This window comes from Calcarisporiella thermophila (assembly GCF_041956535.1).
Source record: "Calcarisporiella thermophila strain CBS 279.70 unplaced genomic scaffold VTP21scaffold_2, whole genome shotgun sequence".
Lineage (NCBI taxonomy): Eukaryota > Fungi > Calcarisporiellomycota > Calcarisporiellomycetes > Calcarisporiellales > Calcarisporiellaceae > Calcarisporiella > Calcarisporiella thermophila.
In genome coordinates, this window is record NW_027192192.1 from 318242 (window position 1) to 331600 (window position 13359).

At 47.9% G+C, this 13359-nt stretch overlaps 4 protein-coding genes across 4 annotated transcripts; 3 read left to right on the forward strand and 1 right to left on the reverse strand.

Annotated features, from left to right (window-relative positions):
• Nucleotides 1-38: 38 nt before the first annotated feature.
• Nucleotides 39-4322, forward strand: VTP21DRAFT_4211 (uncharacterized protein; the record flags this gene model as incomplete). Its single annotated transcript, XM_069394598.1, has 6 exons — nucleotides 39-73; nucleotides 226-586; nucleotides 649-796; nucleotides 869-1218; nucleotides 1274-1697; nucleotides 1762-4322. The coding sequence occupies 6 exons, from the start codon at nucleotides 39-41 to the stop codon at nucleotides 4320-4322; spliced, it is 3879 nt and encodes a 1292-aa protein (XP_069255819.1).
• A 181-nt stretch (nucleotides 4323-4503) lies between these two features.
• Nucleotides 4504-6370, reverse strand: VTP21DRAFT_4212 (uncharacterized protein; the record flags this gene model as incomplete). The annotated part of the gene is made up of 7 exons (XM_069394599.1): nucleotides 4504-4656; nucleotides 4716-4804; nucleotides 4905-5077; nucleotides 5144-5744; nucleotides 5808-5893; nucleotides 5957-6080; nucleotides 6145-6370. 7 exons carry the CDS (start codon nucleotides 6368-6370, stop codon nucleotides 4504-4506), a joined length of 1452 nt encoding a protein of 483 aa, XP_069255820.1.
• Nucleotides 6371-6644: 274 nt separating this feature from the next.
• VTP21DRAFT_4213 (uncharacterized protein) lies at nucleotides 6645-7715 on the forward strand (the record flags this gene model as incomplete). The annotated part of the gene is made up of 3 exons (XM_069394600.1): nucleotides 6645-6720; nucleotides 6784-6892; nucleotides 6959-7715. The coding sequence occupies 3 exons, from the start codon at nucleotides 6645-6647 to the stop codon at nucleotides 7713-7715; spliced, it is 942 nt and encodes a 313-aa protein (XP_069255821.1).
• Nucleotides 7716-8223: 508 nt separating this feature from the next.
• On the forward strand, nucleotides 8224-13195 carry VTP21DRAFT_4214 (uncharacterized protein; the record flags this gene model as incomplete). The annotated part of the gene is made up of 14 exons (XM_069394601.1): nucleotides 8224-8237; nucleotides 8304-8580; nucleotides 8644-9870; nucleotides 9937-10284; nucleotides 10350-10427; nucleotides 10509-10649; nucleotides 10708-11001; nucleotides 11070-11880; nucleotides 11941-12102; nucleotides 12170-12423; nucleotides 12481-12706; nucleotides 12767-12850; nucleotides 12914-12978; nucleotides 13046-13195. 14 exons carry the CDS (start codon nucleotides 8224-8226, stop codon nucleotides 13193-13195), a joined length of 4131 nt encoding a protein of 1376 aa, XP_069255822.1.
• Nucleotides 13196-13359: the final 164 nt, after the last annotated feature.

The following is a 13359-nucleotide window of genomic DNA, read 5'->3' on the forward strand; positions in this document are numbered from 1 at the left end:
TGCCAAAGGAGAGCGTCTTAATTTTATTTCAAAACATTATGCAGACAAACACCATGAATTTTGGTCCAGAGTGGTGAGCCATCGTTCTTTTTATGATCTTGCCAATTGAAAGTGTTTTAAACGCGATGTTCCTTGCCAACCTGCCGTTTATGCACTTCCGACTGGCAATTCCATTCCAAGCTCGATAGCAGCTATCTCAACTCAAATTCTTTGCTATATTTACAGGATGAGGCGGTTCCCAAAATCTTCAACAGGGGACAGTACCGCTGCCCGCTCTGGATCTCCTACTTCCCAGAATGCTTCAAGTTTGCCAAACGCATCTTCTAGCCAGCAATCCTTCTCTTATTCATCCATTGCTGCAGGCTCTTCAAATGCTCGCCAAGGCACCGAGATCGTTGAAAACAAACTGACTTCGGATGTTACAATCACAGACAAACTGAATCCTTTCAAATACTCAAGGGAGCTTATGCTGTCACTATTCAAGGCGAGTGAGATTCCGCTCGAGTTTGAGAGGTACGAATGTGTTACTGCCGAGGAGGGATTCCCGCCATTATCTCTTATACCTATGACAGAAGAGGAAAAAAAGGTACACGGTTGATTTGTTTTTTTTTTGGATAGATTGCTAATTAAATCTGGATGTTTAATTAGCTTTTCTCCGGTAATGTAAACTCTGATATAACCCGACGTATGGTCAATCACACGCCAAATGAGCGCGGTGAGCGACCAGAGAGACATTCTCGTGATCGTCGCAGTTCAGTTACATCTCCTGCAGAACGACAGGGTGCAAGAGGAAGAGGTATTTGCTTCAAGAGCAATTCGGATGGCTGAACTAGTGCATGACTAATTTCGTGCTCATGTGAATGAACAGGGCGCGATTATTTTTCATCCAAGAATAAGGAAGAGGGTGCTAAAGAGGACGATCGCAGTGCTGAGGCTGGAGAACAGGCAAGGTCTCGCTCTCATGGCTTAAACTTGGATCATGACCAGAAAACGCAAGAGCTCTCGGGGCAAGATATGTGGGGTGGAGCGTCGCGTTACACTGTTGGCTCATTTGATGCTGACGGGGTATTCCGCGTGGGAGGCTCTGCTGGAGAATTGCTAGAGCAGCCAAATGTAGACAAGCAAGTGGCAGGGAACGGTGAACTGCCGGCCGAGAGTTTAGCTTCACACAAAACATCCCTCCCGGATGAGCCTTCCGTCGACCGATTGGAAACAAAGGTACAAGCCAGAGATTGTATTTCTAATAGATCCAAGTCTAACCCTCCTTGTTTAGCATAAGGATGATGGTGAACAAACAAGTTTGCAAAGCAAGCCACCGCAAGAAAGCCATGCAGATCAAAGCAGCAGCGAGGTAGAGGTTGCCAGTGAACTTGGCTCAGTCCTTCGTACTTCGCAACAAGACACATCTGCAAAGGAACATGTGGGTTCCCGCTTCCCAGCCCATTCAAGCCGATCTTTTGACGTTTCTCATGATGACGACGTTTTGAAGGAGGCGTTTTCTTTCACTTCCCCCGGTCCGTCTCGCGGTTCCCCCTTTACCTCTCCTATCACCTCCAATCCCAAACCTCAAAACATTTTAGCTGGGGGATTCAATACAGCCAGTGAAGCAGCATCTGCTCTTTATAATGAAATCCCTCTTCGAAGCCCTCCGATCAAGTCTCAGTGGTTTTATGAGGATACTTCTGGGAGTGTTCAAGGTCTGTATACTTTTGAAACCGAGTTTATCCCCGTTAGCTCGATCCCTAACCCCTATGTTTATAGGCCCGTTTTCCAGCAAAGAAATGCATGATTGGTATAAGGCAGGATTCTTTAGCCACAGCTTACTTGTAAGACGTGAGGATGAAGCGCGATTTAGGCCGCTTGGTTTGCTAATCAGCGAAGTGGGCGAAGAGCAGCCATTCTTATCTCAGCAGCGTCACTCTCCTCTTCCAATTTCGATGCAACAGATGCCTTCTCGCATCCTACAAGATCCACTAAACCGAAATCTATTCGGGCCTGGACCAGGGTCTCCGGGTGTTCAGTCCCAAGCACAAGATCAATCTTCCATTCTCCTTCAGAAGCAGGATATTCACCAGAGATACGGTCATTTTACCAGTCTCTCAACCCAGCCCCCCCTCGCCTCTCCCTTCAGTGGCTCTAACTTTAATAGCTCCAATTTCAGTGGCGAGCCGTTACATCACCGCTTAGGTTTATTTGATCGTACCTCTTCCGTTGAAGCTGGGTGGGGAGATATCGGCGCTGGGAGACTGGGCGGCAATCAGCTCTACGGCATGTTCGGAGGTGGATCACCCGCAGTTGGCCCAGGAATCCAACGCGCTAATTCGTCATTCAACGCATCGAATACGGCAGGCTTTGCTGGTTCACTGCCTCAAGTCCAGCCTCAGCAGGACAGCTTCGATCACCAACGTCTACTTGCTCAGCAGCTTGAACGGCAACAGTTCCTACACCTCCTTCAGCAGCGTAAACAGTTTCTTTCGCACCAACAACAGCAGCTACCTTTGCATCAGCAACAGCAACTTCTGCAGCAACTTCCGCACCAAACTCGCCACGCGGCATTCTTCCAGCCTCCACAACAGAATCAGAATCTACAAGAAGACTTTCTTTCATATCCTGGGCTTGGCGACCATCAACTCTCGACTTCCTCCACAACATCCCAGGGCTTTTCCGCTACCCTTTCAAACCCCTCATTCAATGAAAATCCAATAACCACACCTAACTGGCCCTTGGCAAGTCTTGACCGCAAGCCTTTAGGAGAAAATAATGTCATGGCTAATGACTGGGGAGGACAGCTGTCATCAGTTGGCGCGCGGCTTCCTACAGAGGGCGGATTTTTTGGAGCCGATAACGCCATCCTTGGTAGTCTAAAACCGATCACCCCCATCCATACGCAAGAAACTAGTCGTGAACAGCCAGGGGCTTCTGTTCTTTCTCCTGTCTCGTACCCACCCGAAAATCCACTCTCACCACCCCAAAGCATTCAACCCCAAAGCATTCAACCCCAGCCAGTCGCCTCAGACCCATCCCCACAAAATCTGGAAAAAGTGACCGTAGCCGCTTCCGAGCACCAGACAGTGCATGGACTCTCTTCGCTTTCTCTTAATGATGCCCAGACGGCGGAGGAAAGCGAGCATGTAGCTGACATGCCTAGTCAAATTATTTCGAGTCCGCAGGCGTCCGAAAAGAAACAGACCAATATAGCGAGCCCAATCTCCTCGGAGCCTTCGGTAGATGCGCCCGTCTCACTCCCATTCCCTGTTTCCTCAGCGCCTAAACAAGCGTCGGCTGTACCTTCTGTATGGCCTCCAGGTAAAGAAAACAAAGCTCCCTCATTACGCGAGATTCAGGCAGTTGAGGAACGTGAAGCCGCTGAGCGGAAAGCGGCCATGGCTGCGTCCTCGCTTGCGCAACAGGCCACCTCGAATGAGGGTCGTCATACCAAACAACCCCCCCTCATTTGGGACACTCCCCTGTCAGCTGATCATGCCGCCGACGAGTCGCATAACTCTTCAACTGGTCAACCCGCAGCTCCCGCTTGGGGTAGCACCTCAGCTCCCAAGAAGACACTACTTGAGATTCAGCGAGAGGAAGAGGAGGCCAAACAGCGTCGCAACCGATTGCGCGAGTCGCAGGCACAAGATGGTAGCGGATTGGTCTTATCCCAAGCTTCGGGAAAGCGATATGCTGACACAGTTGCGGCTAATGCCTGGAAGACCCCCTCTTGGACTGCTGTGGCCACCCGGAACACTACCGCTGGAGTCAAGACCATCTCTGCGCGATCGCAACCCATTAGCCCGCCTACCAGCAATGGACCGCGCCAGATCACTCCTTCTGGCGCCGCTCCGCCTGCCTGGGATACTGAGACTCTCAAAGGTCCCGTTAATGGAAATCGACAGCCAGGCGTTCAGCAGAGCGTAAAGCAGGCCAGCGCCGGGAAGTCAAGGAGCCAGCCGACCTCGTCACACGACTCAGGTAACTCGAAGGGGCCTGGAGAAGAATTTTTGCGCTGGTTAAAACAGGCACTGCGGGGATTGAGTGAGGTGAACGTGGAAGAATTCATCCAGATGCTCCTCACTTTCCCGCTTGATCCTCCGCCTGGGACTATGGAAATCATCTCGGAGTCGGTCTACGCACACTCACAGTCCCTCAATGGTCGTCGTTTTGCCGAAGAGTTCGTGCGACGTCGCAAACTAGATGCTCAGGGCTTGCCCCAGCCGGCCTTCGTGGACCTTCATCGCACTGCGGCTACCACCCGTGAAGACCAAGGCAACTCGGGCTTCAAGGTGGTGACCACCAAAAAAACCAAGAAGAAAACCTCAGCTTAAGATACTCTGAATTTTGGACATTTCCCCATTTCTCTAAGGAAAAAGGATGATGGCTGTTTTCTTATTTTATTTATCGATGGAACATTACAATATGCCATGAAATAAAATTATTATTCCAACAATGCAAAGGTGTGTGATAAAAAGAAAAGTCGCGATAATAAGTTACAGGTGTATAAGTCCGCTAGGATTTTGTCTTTTTCTGGCCCGATGCCGCTCTACCTTTGGCGCTCTTGATTTTCTTTTGCGAATTGGCCTTCGCGTCCGCTCCTTCAAGAAGTTGCCGTTTCTTGGCGTGGAGCTCTCGCCGCTCTCCAAACTTGATGTCGTGCAGGTGCTTTAAGGAGAGAAGTCAGAGGCTCACTCAGTTCAACTATCAAATAAGCTCTGGCTTACCATGCTTGCCACCCGCTTGGCGGTGGTCACTTCGGTGAGTAGGTCGAGGACCTTTTTCTCGACTACCTCATATTCCTCCATAGTTTTCCCTTTTAAAACACACCCGGACACACAAAGAAAAAACAAAATTAGTCACTACCAAAAATCCTTCATAAAATGAAGAGAGGGGATGGGGCAATGATTACATACCGGTTCTTTCCTCGATGCTTTGCACCAATTGCACATCTCTTTCAGACACAAGGGTCAGTGACATACCCCCGCGCCCAGCTCTTGCGGTACGTCCCACGCGATGGATGTAGTCAGCGGGATCGCGCGGCACATCATAGTTGATGACTAGTTGGACAGTCGGGATATCAAGCCCACTAAGATGGGTTGACTTTGTTAAGAAGGTCCCAATATAAGAGAGGAGAGCATCAGGCAAGACTTACCGAGAGCCCACATCGGTCGCGATGAGAACTCGGACTGTTTCCGCCTTGAACTTTCCCAGACTAGCCAACCGCTCCGACTGTTTCATTTCCGAGTGCAGTGCTGTACATCGCACGCCAAGCTCGCGTAGCATCACGTTTAATAGCTCGGCTGTTGCACATCGTCCGCAGAAAATAATGGTTGATCGGTCTTCGAGTTGGGGTATCCGTAGTAAATACGTGAGATAAGTCTCGCGCACGTGGCTCGGTATAAATACATAGCGCTGGTCAAGTTTGGAAACGGTTTGTTCTCGTGTATCGCATATATATACAAAGGGTTTTTTGGATGGGTCTGATTCACTATCGCGCAGCGCCAAAATATTTTCCGTCATAGTGGCGGTGAAGAGGAGCGTCTGGCGTTTTTGTGGGAGTTGGTTGAATATGACGGAAAGATCGGAGGCAAAGGTAGACGAGAGAAGGCGATCGGCCTCATCTAGTACGAGGAATCGCACCCGTGAAAGACTAACCGCGTTAGGGCTGCTCTCTATGTGATCACGTAAGCGACCAGGTGTGGCAATAATGACGTGGGGCCGACGGGAGAGCTCGATGGCCTGCTTCATCATGTCTATGGAGCCAGAGATATTAGGGAGAGTGTGGCTGTAAATTCTGAAAAAGGTGTGAAGAATACCTAGTCCCCCCACAACGACACAATCTTTGAGGTTAATACCGCGACCGAGCACACGAAATTGTTCAGCAATTTGGAAGGTCAGCTCTCTGTTGAAAATCCAGACCTCAGTGAGATTGCTTGTTACTGCTTAAAAGAGGCAACCTACAAACCTTGTCGGGGTTAATACCACAGCAAAAACTCCATAGGGATCTTCAGAGAGTTTTTGAAGGATGGGCAAGGCAAATGCCGCCGTCTTCCCGGAGCCGGTTTTGGCCCCTCCAATGACATTTTTTCCTTTCCATGCAAAAATTAGAGATCAGCTTTTGCTGTAAAAGCAGTTAGGAAGAAAAACACATACCTTCGAGGATAGGCGGAATACAAGCTCTTTGAATCTCGGACGGCTTTCGGATAGCCATTGCATCCAAGGCATCGACAAGAAATTCGCTCAATCCCAGCTCGCCGAAAGTAGCAGAGGGAATTTTAGCATCTTCGTCATCCGAGTCTATCCCGTTGTGTTTTCTGGTATCTTCCTCGTCTCTTAGGCCTAGTTCTTTTAACAAGTGCTCTTGCGGTAAATGTGTCATTGTGTCATCTATCGGTCTAGGAGAGATGAAATTGTATTTGTTTGCTAATTTTCAATTAAAATTAGCAGTCACTTAGGCCTCAATGCTTACTGTTTTTGTGTAACCAGCAGCGGAGAACGCTCTAACAGCGCGTTACCAACCATTACATCGGCAGAGAGAGAACTTTTCTATTAATAAAGTTAGTGCATCATCGTTCTATTTTCCTTTTCGCCCATTTCTGATCTATACTCTTTGTCCCCCTAATTTTCCCCCATCTCGCTGAATTGAGACGCAAATGAAGGCGACTCCCTTCCTCTACTCTCTGGCCGTTCTTGCCGCCGTTCAAGCGCAGGTCCCATCTAGCGCGCCTGGTATAAGAATGCAGAACATAATGTAGATTAGGTCTTATGATTAACTGCTGATTTTGTTTACAGTTTGCGACAATTGTCCCGCGGTAATTCCTACTACGTGCACCAAGGTATGCCCTCAAGTTGCCCCCTCATGTCCCGCTGGCTGCCCGGGCGGCTGTAAACTGTATAACACGTAAGTTGACACTGTCTTGTGACTCTTGTTAGTGCACCTGCGGATTTATGCATTACATATATGCAGTGATCCGTGCTGCCCGAATGTCGGGATTCCCTACTGCCCGCCCACTCAGGCTTGTACCAAGATTGCATGCCCGCAAGTTGCGCCTGCCTGTCCGGCCGAGTGCCCTAACGGTTGTCTGGTCACCGCTGCAGACCCTTGCTGTCCTCTCGCTGGCACTGCTACTTGCCCTGCAAATAACACGTCGGCTGGAATTCCTTCTGCCTCAGTGCCGGCTTCCCATTCGCTCTCGCGGACTTCGGTCATCACAAGCATTCTTACGCAGGCTCCGTCGTCCTCCGCCCCCCCTGCTGCAACGAGCATACCCGCTCCGAATTCATCCTCAAAGCCCGCAGACTCCAGCTCCAGCAAGCCCCCCTCATCCACGATCATCCCGCCCGTGATCACCTCGGTCCTCACCATTACGAAGAGCGCCTCCACGGTTGTCTCAACGACGGTCGTCGTCTCCAGCGTCACCTCCTCCACTTCAATCACCTCTTCAGCCACCAAGACAATCACCAAGACGGTGACTCTTGCGGACCCGACCACGGTGAAAGAAAAAGAAAAAGATAAGCCGGAGCCCACCCCTGACGAGCCTGAGCAGGATCCCGGGGTGGATGTGGTTGTCGTGACCATTACTTCGAAACCTGCCGGCGGCGCCGCGCCCTCTAACTCAGCCAATCCTCAGATTCCGTTTTTGCAGTCGTCTAGTGGCTTCAAGTTGAGCGTGCAGAGGATTGTTTCAGGTGCATTGATTATGCTTGGCTCGATCTTATTCTAATATTTAAAGCCTATTTATTAATGTTGTATTATGATTCCCTTTGCCTTTGTTAATGAGTGTGATAACCTATATATTTATCAGCATCCTGCCAATAATAAAGGATATTTCTAATTTTCCTCGTGGCAATGCCATTCATGTTAGCCTCAACGTGTACGTTTTAATTTTCAAGAAAAGAGACACCGATCCCGCAGCATAGCCCCATCACTAACAAGCCTCATTTTTGCAACTGATTTTACTTTTCTCAGGTCTTACTTTTCTAATCGAACATTTTGAATTTGGACTAAGTGTCGCGTGCAGCAAATTGCAAGCTTGCTGAATCAATCGCAAAAGTTCAAGAATAAGAAAGGGCACATTACAAGGAATCGTCAAGTAGTAACGGCGACATCAAGGGGGAGGAAAACGATTAATCGACACTTCGGCTCATTTCCCTCGCTTTTTATTCTTTTTTTTTCACTTTCTTCTCAGGGGCACATTGTTACATGAGCACAGCCCTCAATTACATGCTGCAATGTCACTGAAAAGGTTACAGAGGTCCCTTCCCCATCTTATTGCGTGTCTCCTAACACTTGATTCCACTCTCTAATTTAGACATCGGCCGGTTACTTCGCTCTCCACCCGAAGCCGGGTGAATCATCGGCCCGGTCAGCTCCCCCCTCTTCAGACAGCAGTATCCGAAGATTCAAATGCACTAATGAACGAACTCATTGCGATCGCTTCCGGCGGTCCTGACTCAGCCAATCTTACTGATGGCAACTTTACTCACTCTCCTCATCCCATAAGCGCATCCAGCCACAATGCGGAACACCCTCCAGATCGCAGCATTCCAACAGCCAATACGCAGTACCTCACGCAGGTCGAGAGTGTTGTAGGTTTCTCTTTAGTCAATTACAAGGAGTTGCTCGATTTTCTCATACTGATATAATTGTAGCTGCTTCAACCCCGCCAAAACTCGACAGCTTCCGTGGTGGATCCAAGCTACGAGCCAGGTGTCAATTCCACCCAATACCCGCAGTATGAATACACTAGAGGACAGGAACGCGTTTTTTACGGTCCCCCAATTTCGTTAGAGCAGTATGGTAACCTGCCCGAATTCTCTCCCTATCACTCATATCCTTTGCCTGGTGATGGCACAATTCTCATGCCTACACCGGAGGGACAATATACTTTTCAGCCCTATACTCCTGCCGGGAATCCTGAGTCCAATCCTGGAGCGTATCCCCCTGAAACATACAATCCTTATCCGCAGATGATTGCAGTAGGCTATCCCTATATGACTGACGCTTCTGGAGGATACATATACCCCCCAGAACAGTTTGCTCCGAGTTTATACCCATACGCTTACTACGGCCCAAATTATCCTCCTGACGAAAGCTACTATGATGGGCGAATTACATCAGAGAGCGAACCTAGTGGTGGTTCCCAACAACATCAACAACAGCAGCTACAACAGCAACAACAGCAGCAGCAGCAGCAGCAATCACAACAGCAACAACAACCGCCAAAACCGCCAAATCCGCTACAATCCGATGAAAATGGAAGTAAGATAACTTCAACCACACTAAATAATACCTCTAGCAGTAGCAAAACCGGATTTGTCGGCACCAGGATTGGTAGCACCATTACACCAATAACTACAAGAACTAATAGAGACGATAGCGATGATGATTGGCTTGAATCACCTGGTTTTCACCCTTCCAAAACTCTACCCCTTCCCCTACCTTCCGAAAATCCTGTACTTACAGAATCCATCGCAACCCCTCCTCCCGCTTCTGAGACGGTCACCGTTGGCCCTCGACATACTACAAATAATGGGGATGAAGACTGGCTTTCGGGTTCTCCAGGTTGGCAGCCAAGTGGAGGGGGCAGAGAGGATGATTCCCGCGAATGGCGGTCGGAATCCGATGGTTCACCCGGGTGGCAACCAAACTATACCGCAAAAAAACAGGCGGAAGTATCTACCGAAAACCAGCTTCCAGAAGATTTTGTCCCGCATCTCAATCTTCCGCTACCCAAACAAACTGCACCTCAGTGTGATCCTGCACTACTCTCCACCCTTGGTTATTGGTTTTACAAAGAAATCGTCGCACACTGTTTAATGCGTGACCTCTACTGCACGCTAGAATACCCGCTTAGCTTTACCGGATCTGAAGCGGTGGTAATATTGATTAATAATTCATTGATCATTTCGCAGCTGCAACATATGTAATTTTCTATGTCTTAGGATGTGATGCGTAAGCTGCACCCAACGGGGTTCCCGGAAGAATTTATACTCAATTCCCTCAAATCTCTCATCAAGGCAAAGGTGTTTCGGGCTGTACCCGAGTACTCTACTAAACGCAAGGAGGTCATCAATTCGATTAGTGAAATTTACACTTTTGACGAAGAAAACAGCGATAATTTTGGCTATAGCCATGGTATATATAAGAATGCCTCTATTTTAGAGGAGGAGCTTCCACATATACCGCAGACAGTTTGTGTGTGGTCCTCTCCTTGCTATAGCTGGTCGTGTCGTGCTGGACTGTCGGGCCCATGCTACGCTATTTCATGTCCAACTAGGTATAAACTAGAGGTAATTCCGTCGAGCGTGTATTCTAGTATCTTCGATCGATTAACTTTATTACCTCAATTTCTCAGAGCGAGGCATTGAGTGAAGGCTCAGATCTTGGCCGCAAAACCAGCGTATCCTCTAACTCCTCTTCCTCAGAAATTTCGGTAATATATCTAGTTGGGCACGATTCCAGTGATTATTTTATATAGGTAACCTTTTTTTTGCTACTTCTATCTATATTATAGTACCAATCCTCATGGTCGGAGTCAGTGCCGAGAGAAACACGAGAGACTTTATCTAAAGACGAAATTAAAAGACAAGAGGCCATATATGAACTCACCTACACCGAAGAGAACTACGTGCGTGATCTTGAAATTTTGGATGAGGTTAGTAATCGTCGTTCATAATTTCATAAAGCTCCGCTCTCAACTAATTTCCTATTAGATTTTCGCGAAGAATATCTGGAACTCTACTGCGATTGACATCGAACGACGCGATAAATTTGTCCGTGAAGTATTAAGCAATCATAAGGAACTACATAAGCTTCACCGCGCTTTCTCCCAAGCTCTCCGCAAACGACAGGAGAAAATGATTGTCGATTATATTGGCGACATTCTCACGGACCACTTAGGCAGGCTCCAAGCGGTATATCTTATTTACGGACCGAATGTCCCGCTGGCAGAGGGTAAAATAAACCAAGAAAAAGCGAGCAACCCAGAGTTTGCAGCCCTGATTCAGGTAGCTTTGTCAATGCTTACCCAATCCTAGTTTAAACCGACTCATTGATTTTCAAAACAATTGTTTAGTCGTGCGAGAAACAACCAGAAACTCAGCGACATTATTTCCGGCACTTTTTGATGTCGCCTATCACAAGAATGCAACGCTATCCCTTACTCCTAGACGCCATTCTCAAGCGCACGCCGGAAGATCACTGGGATTATACCATGATCCGAAGCTGCATAGATACGGTGCGTGGTATCTGCGTCGCAATGGATGAGAAGACGAAAGAGACGAGGGATCGCGTTAAATTCAGGCAAATCCAGGATGGTCTAAAATTCAAGTCCGAAAATGACGTAGTAGACTTGTGCCTTGGTCAGCAAGGAAGAGAATTGATCCATGAAGGGCGACTCAAGAAGCGTTCTGCAATGGGTCTCGAGATGCTTGAATTGACTTGCTTCTTGTTCGACCATTGCCTGCTGATGACAAAAATGCGCAAGACGCGGAATCAAGTAGAATATCGCGTCTCTCGTCGGCCAATCCCGATTGAACTGCTTGCCTTTTCCCATTCCGAGGGAATCTCGCCCAAACGTGAAACGTCCGCTTTCTCGATTTTCTCTCATGGGTCAACGACCAACGTTCCATCAGGAGGTGGAGCAGATAGTGGGCCCCTCACCGACAAGCATGGTCCGTACTCGTTCAATATTGTCCACTTGGGCCGACATGGTGCAACGTACACATTTTATGCGAATTCAACCATTGAGCGGCGAGTGTGGTTGGAGAAACTGTCGCTTGCATTGCAAAAGCACCGTGAGCGCAGAGCTGGACAAGAGCCTTTTATTGCCAACCCGTTACAGACAAGCGCGATCAGTGGGCGAATTACATGCTCGGCAGCATTCAGTAAGCACCCTCGTTTCATGTATATTCGGCTTGATTTAAATACACTTCTCTTTAATATAGCACGAGGCGACGGCACACAATCGGTCGTCGTTGGCACAAGTGGAGGTGTTTGGGAAAGCTTCATTAGCGGTGGGGAGGTTCGCTTCCAACAAGTGTTGAGCATTCAGAATATTACACAGATGGAAATACTCGAAAAAGAAAGGGCATTCATCGTCCTCGCTGGTATTTCTATCTTGAAGCAGTTGGCATTTCAGCATACTAATGAGATTTTTTCTTCACTCCAACCAAGACAAATTTCTCTATGCTTTCTCCCTCGATGCTCTGTTTGCTGATCCCTACAGACGTTCAGGGATTCCTGTACCGCGTGAGCCACAAAAGCTCGATAAAAACGTGAACTTCTTCCAGGTTGGGTATTGGGTTGATGATCTGATAATTATTTCAGTGCGGCGGAAGAGCAGCGAAAGCAACTTCTTGGTGCTTGAGTACATTGGGAATTGCAATCAGCCACTCACCGATAAAGTGAACTGGTTCCGTGCAACGAGGGTATGTTACCGCGGGGACTGAAGGAGACATCAGAGAGCTTATTGGATTTTGTATTAGAATTTCCAAATCAATGGAGAAGCGAGTCGCATCCAGTTCTTACGTAGCCGAATTGCAATCGCATGTAAGCGTGAGTTCTCTCTTGTCAACCTCGACCACCTGGGCCATAACCGTCAGCTACCGGATGTGAAAGATCAACAATTCAGCTTCGTGGCTAACTCAGATAGCTCGCTTAAGCCCCTAGGGATGTTCCGATACGGGGGGATGTACTTGCTGTGCTATAATGGTGGGTGTATTTTTACCCGGATATGCTCGACGGTATATTAATACTCTTGAATATGATTAGCCTTTTGTTTCTTCGTGGATGACCACGGCCGTTTTGCCCAGAATTCGGTTCGATTTGAATGGGTGGGACTACCCGATGACATCTGTGAGTATAACCCTCACATTACGATTTTACTTTCGTACCATAAAAAATGGCAAACTTTCGTAGATCTCTATGACCATTACGTTATTGGTTTTGACGAAAACTTTATTGAGATACGCTCGGTGCAAACGGTAAGCAAGCGTCATTTGTTTATATCATTTCGGGAAAAACCAGAGATTCTAACCCATAAGGTTATAGGGTGAACTCGTGCAAATTATCCCAGGCAAAGGCATGCGCTGTCTCTACTCCTCGACCAACTTTTTCTCAGGCGAACTCATGCTTTTTGCGTGCTGCGATCAACCTGGAGCTACTGACCGAGTTTTCCAGCTGAAAATGAATCCTCTCTAAGCGCTGTCTTTTATTTTCTGTTTCTTTTAATTGTTTTTTTATTTTGTTTCCCCTATTTCCCCCCCCCCCCCCCTATAAGATCAAAATAGCAAAGTTTACCTCCCTCCGCTTTTTTTTTATTCACATATTATGCTATTTAATTTATTTTCAAGTTCATAATTTTT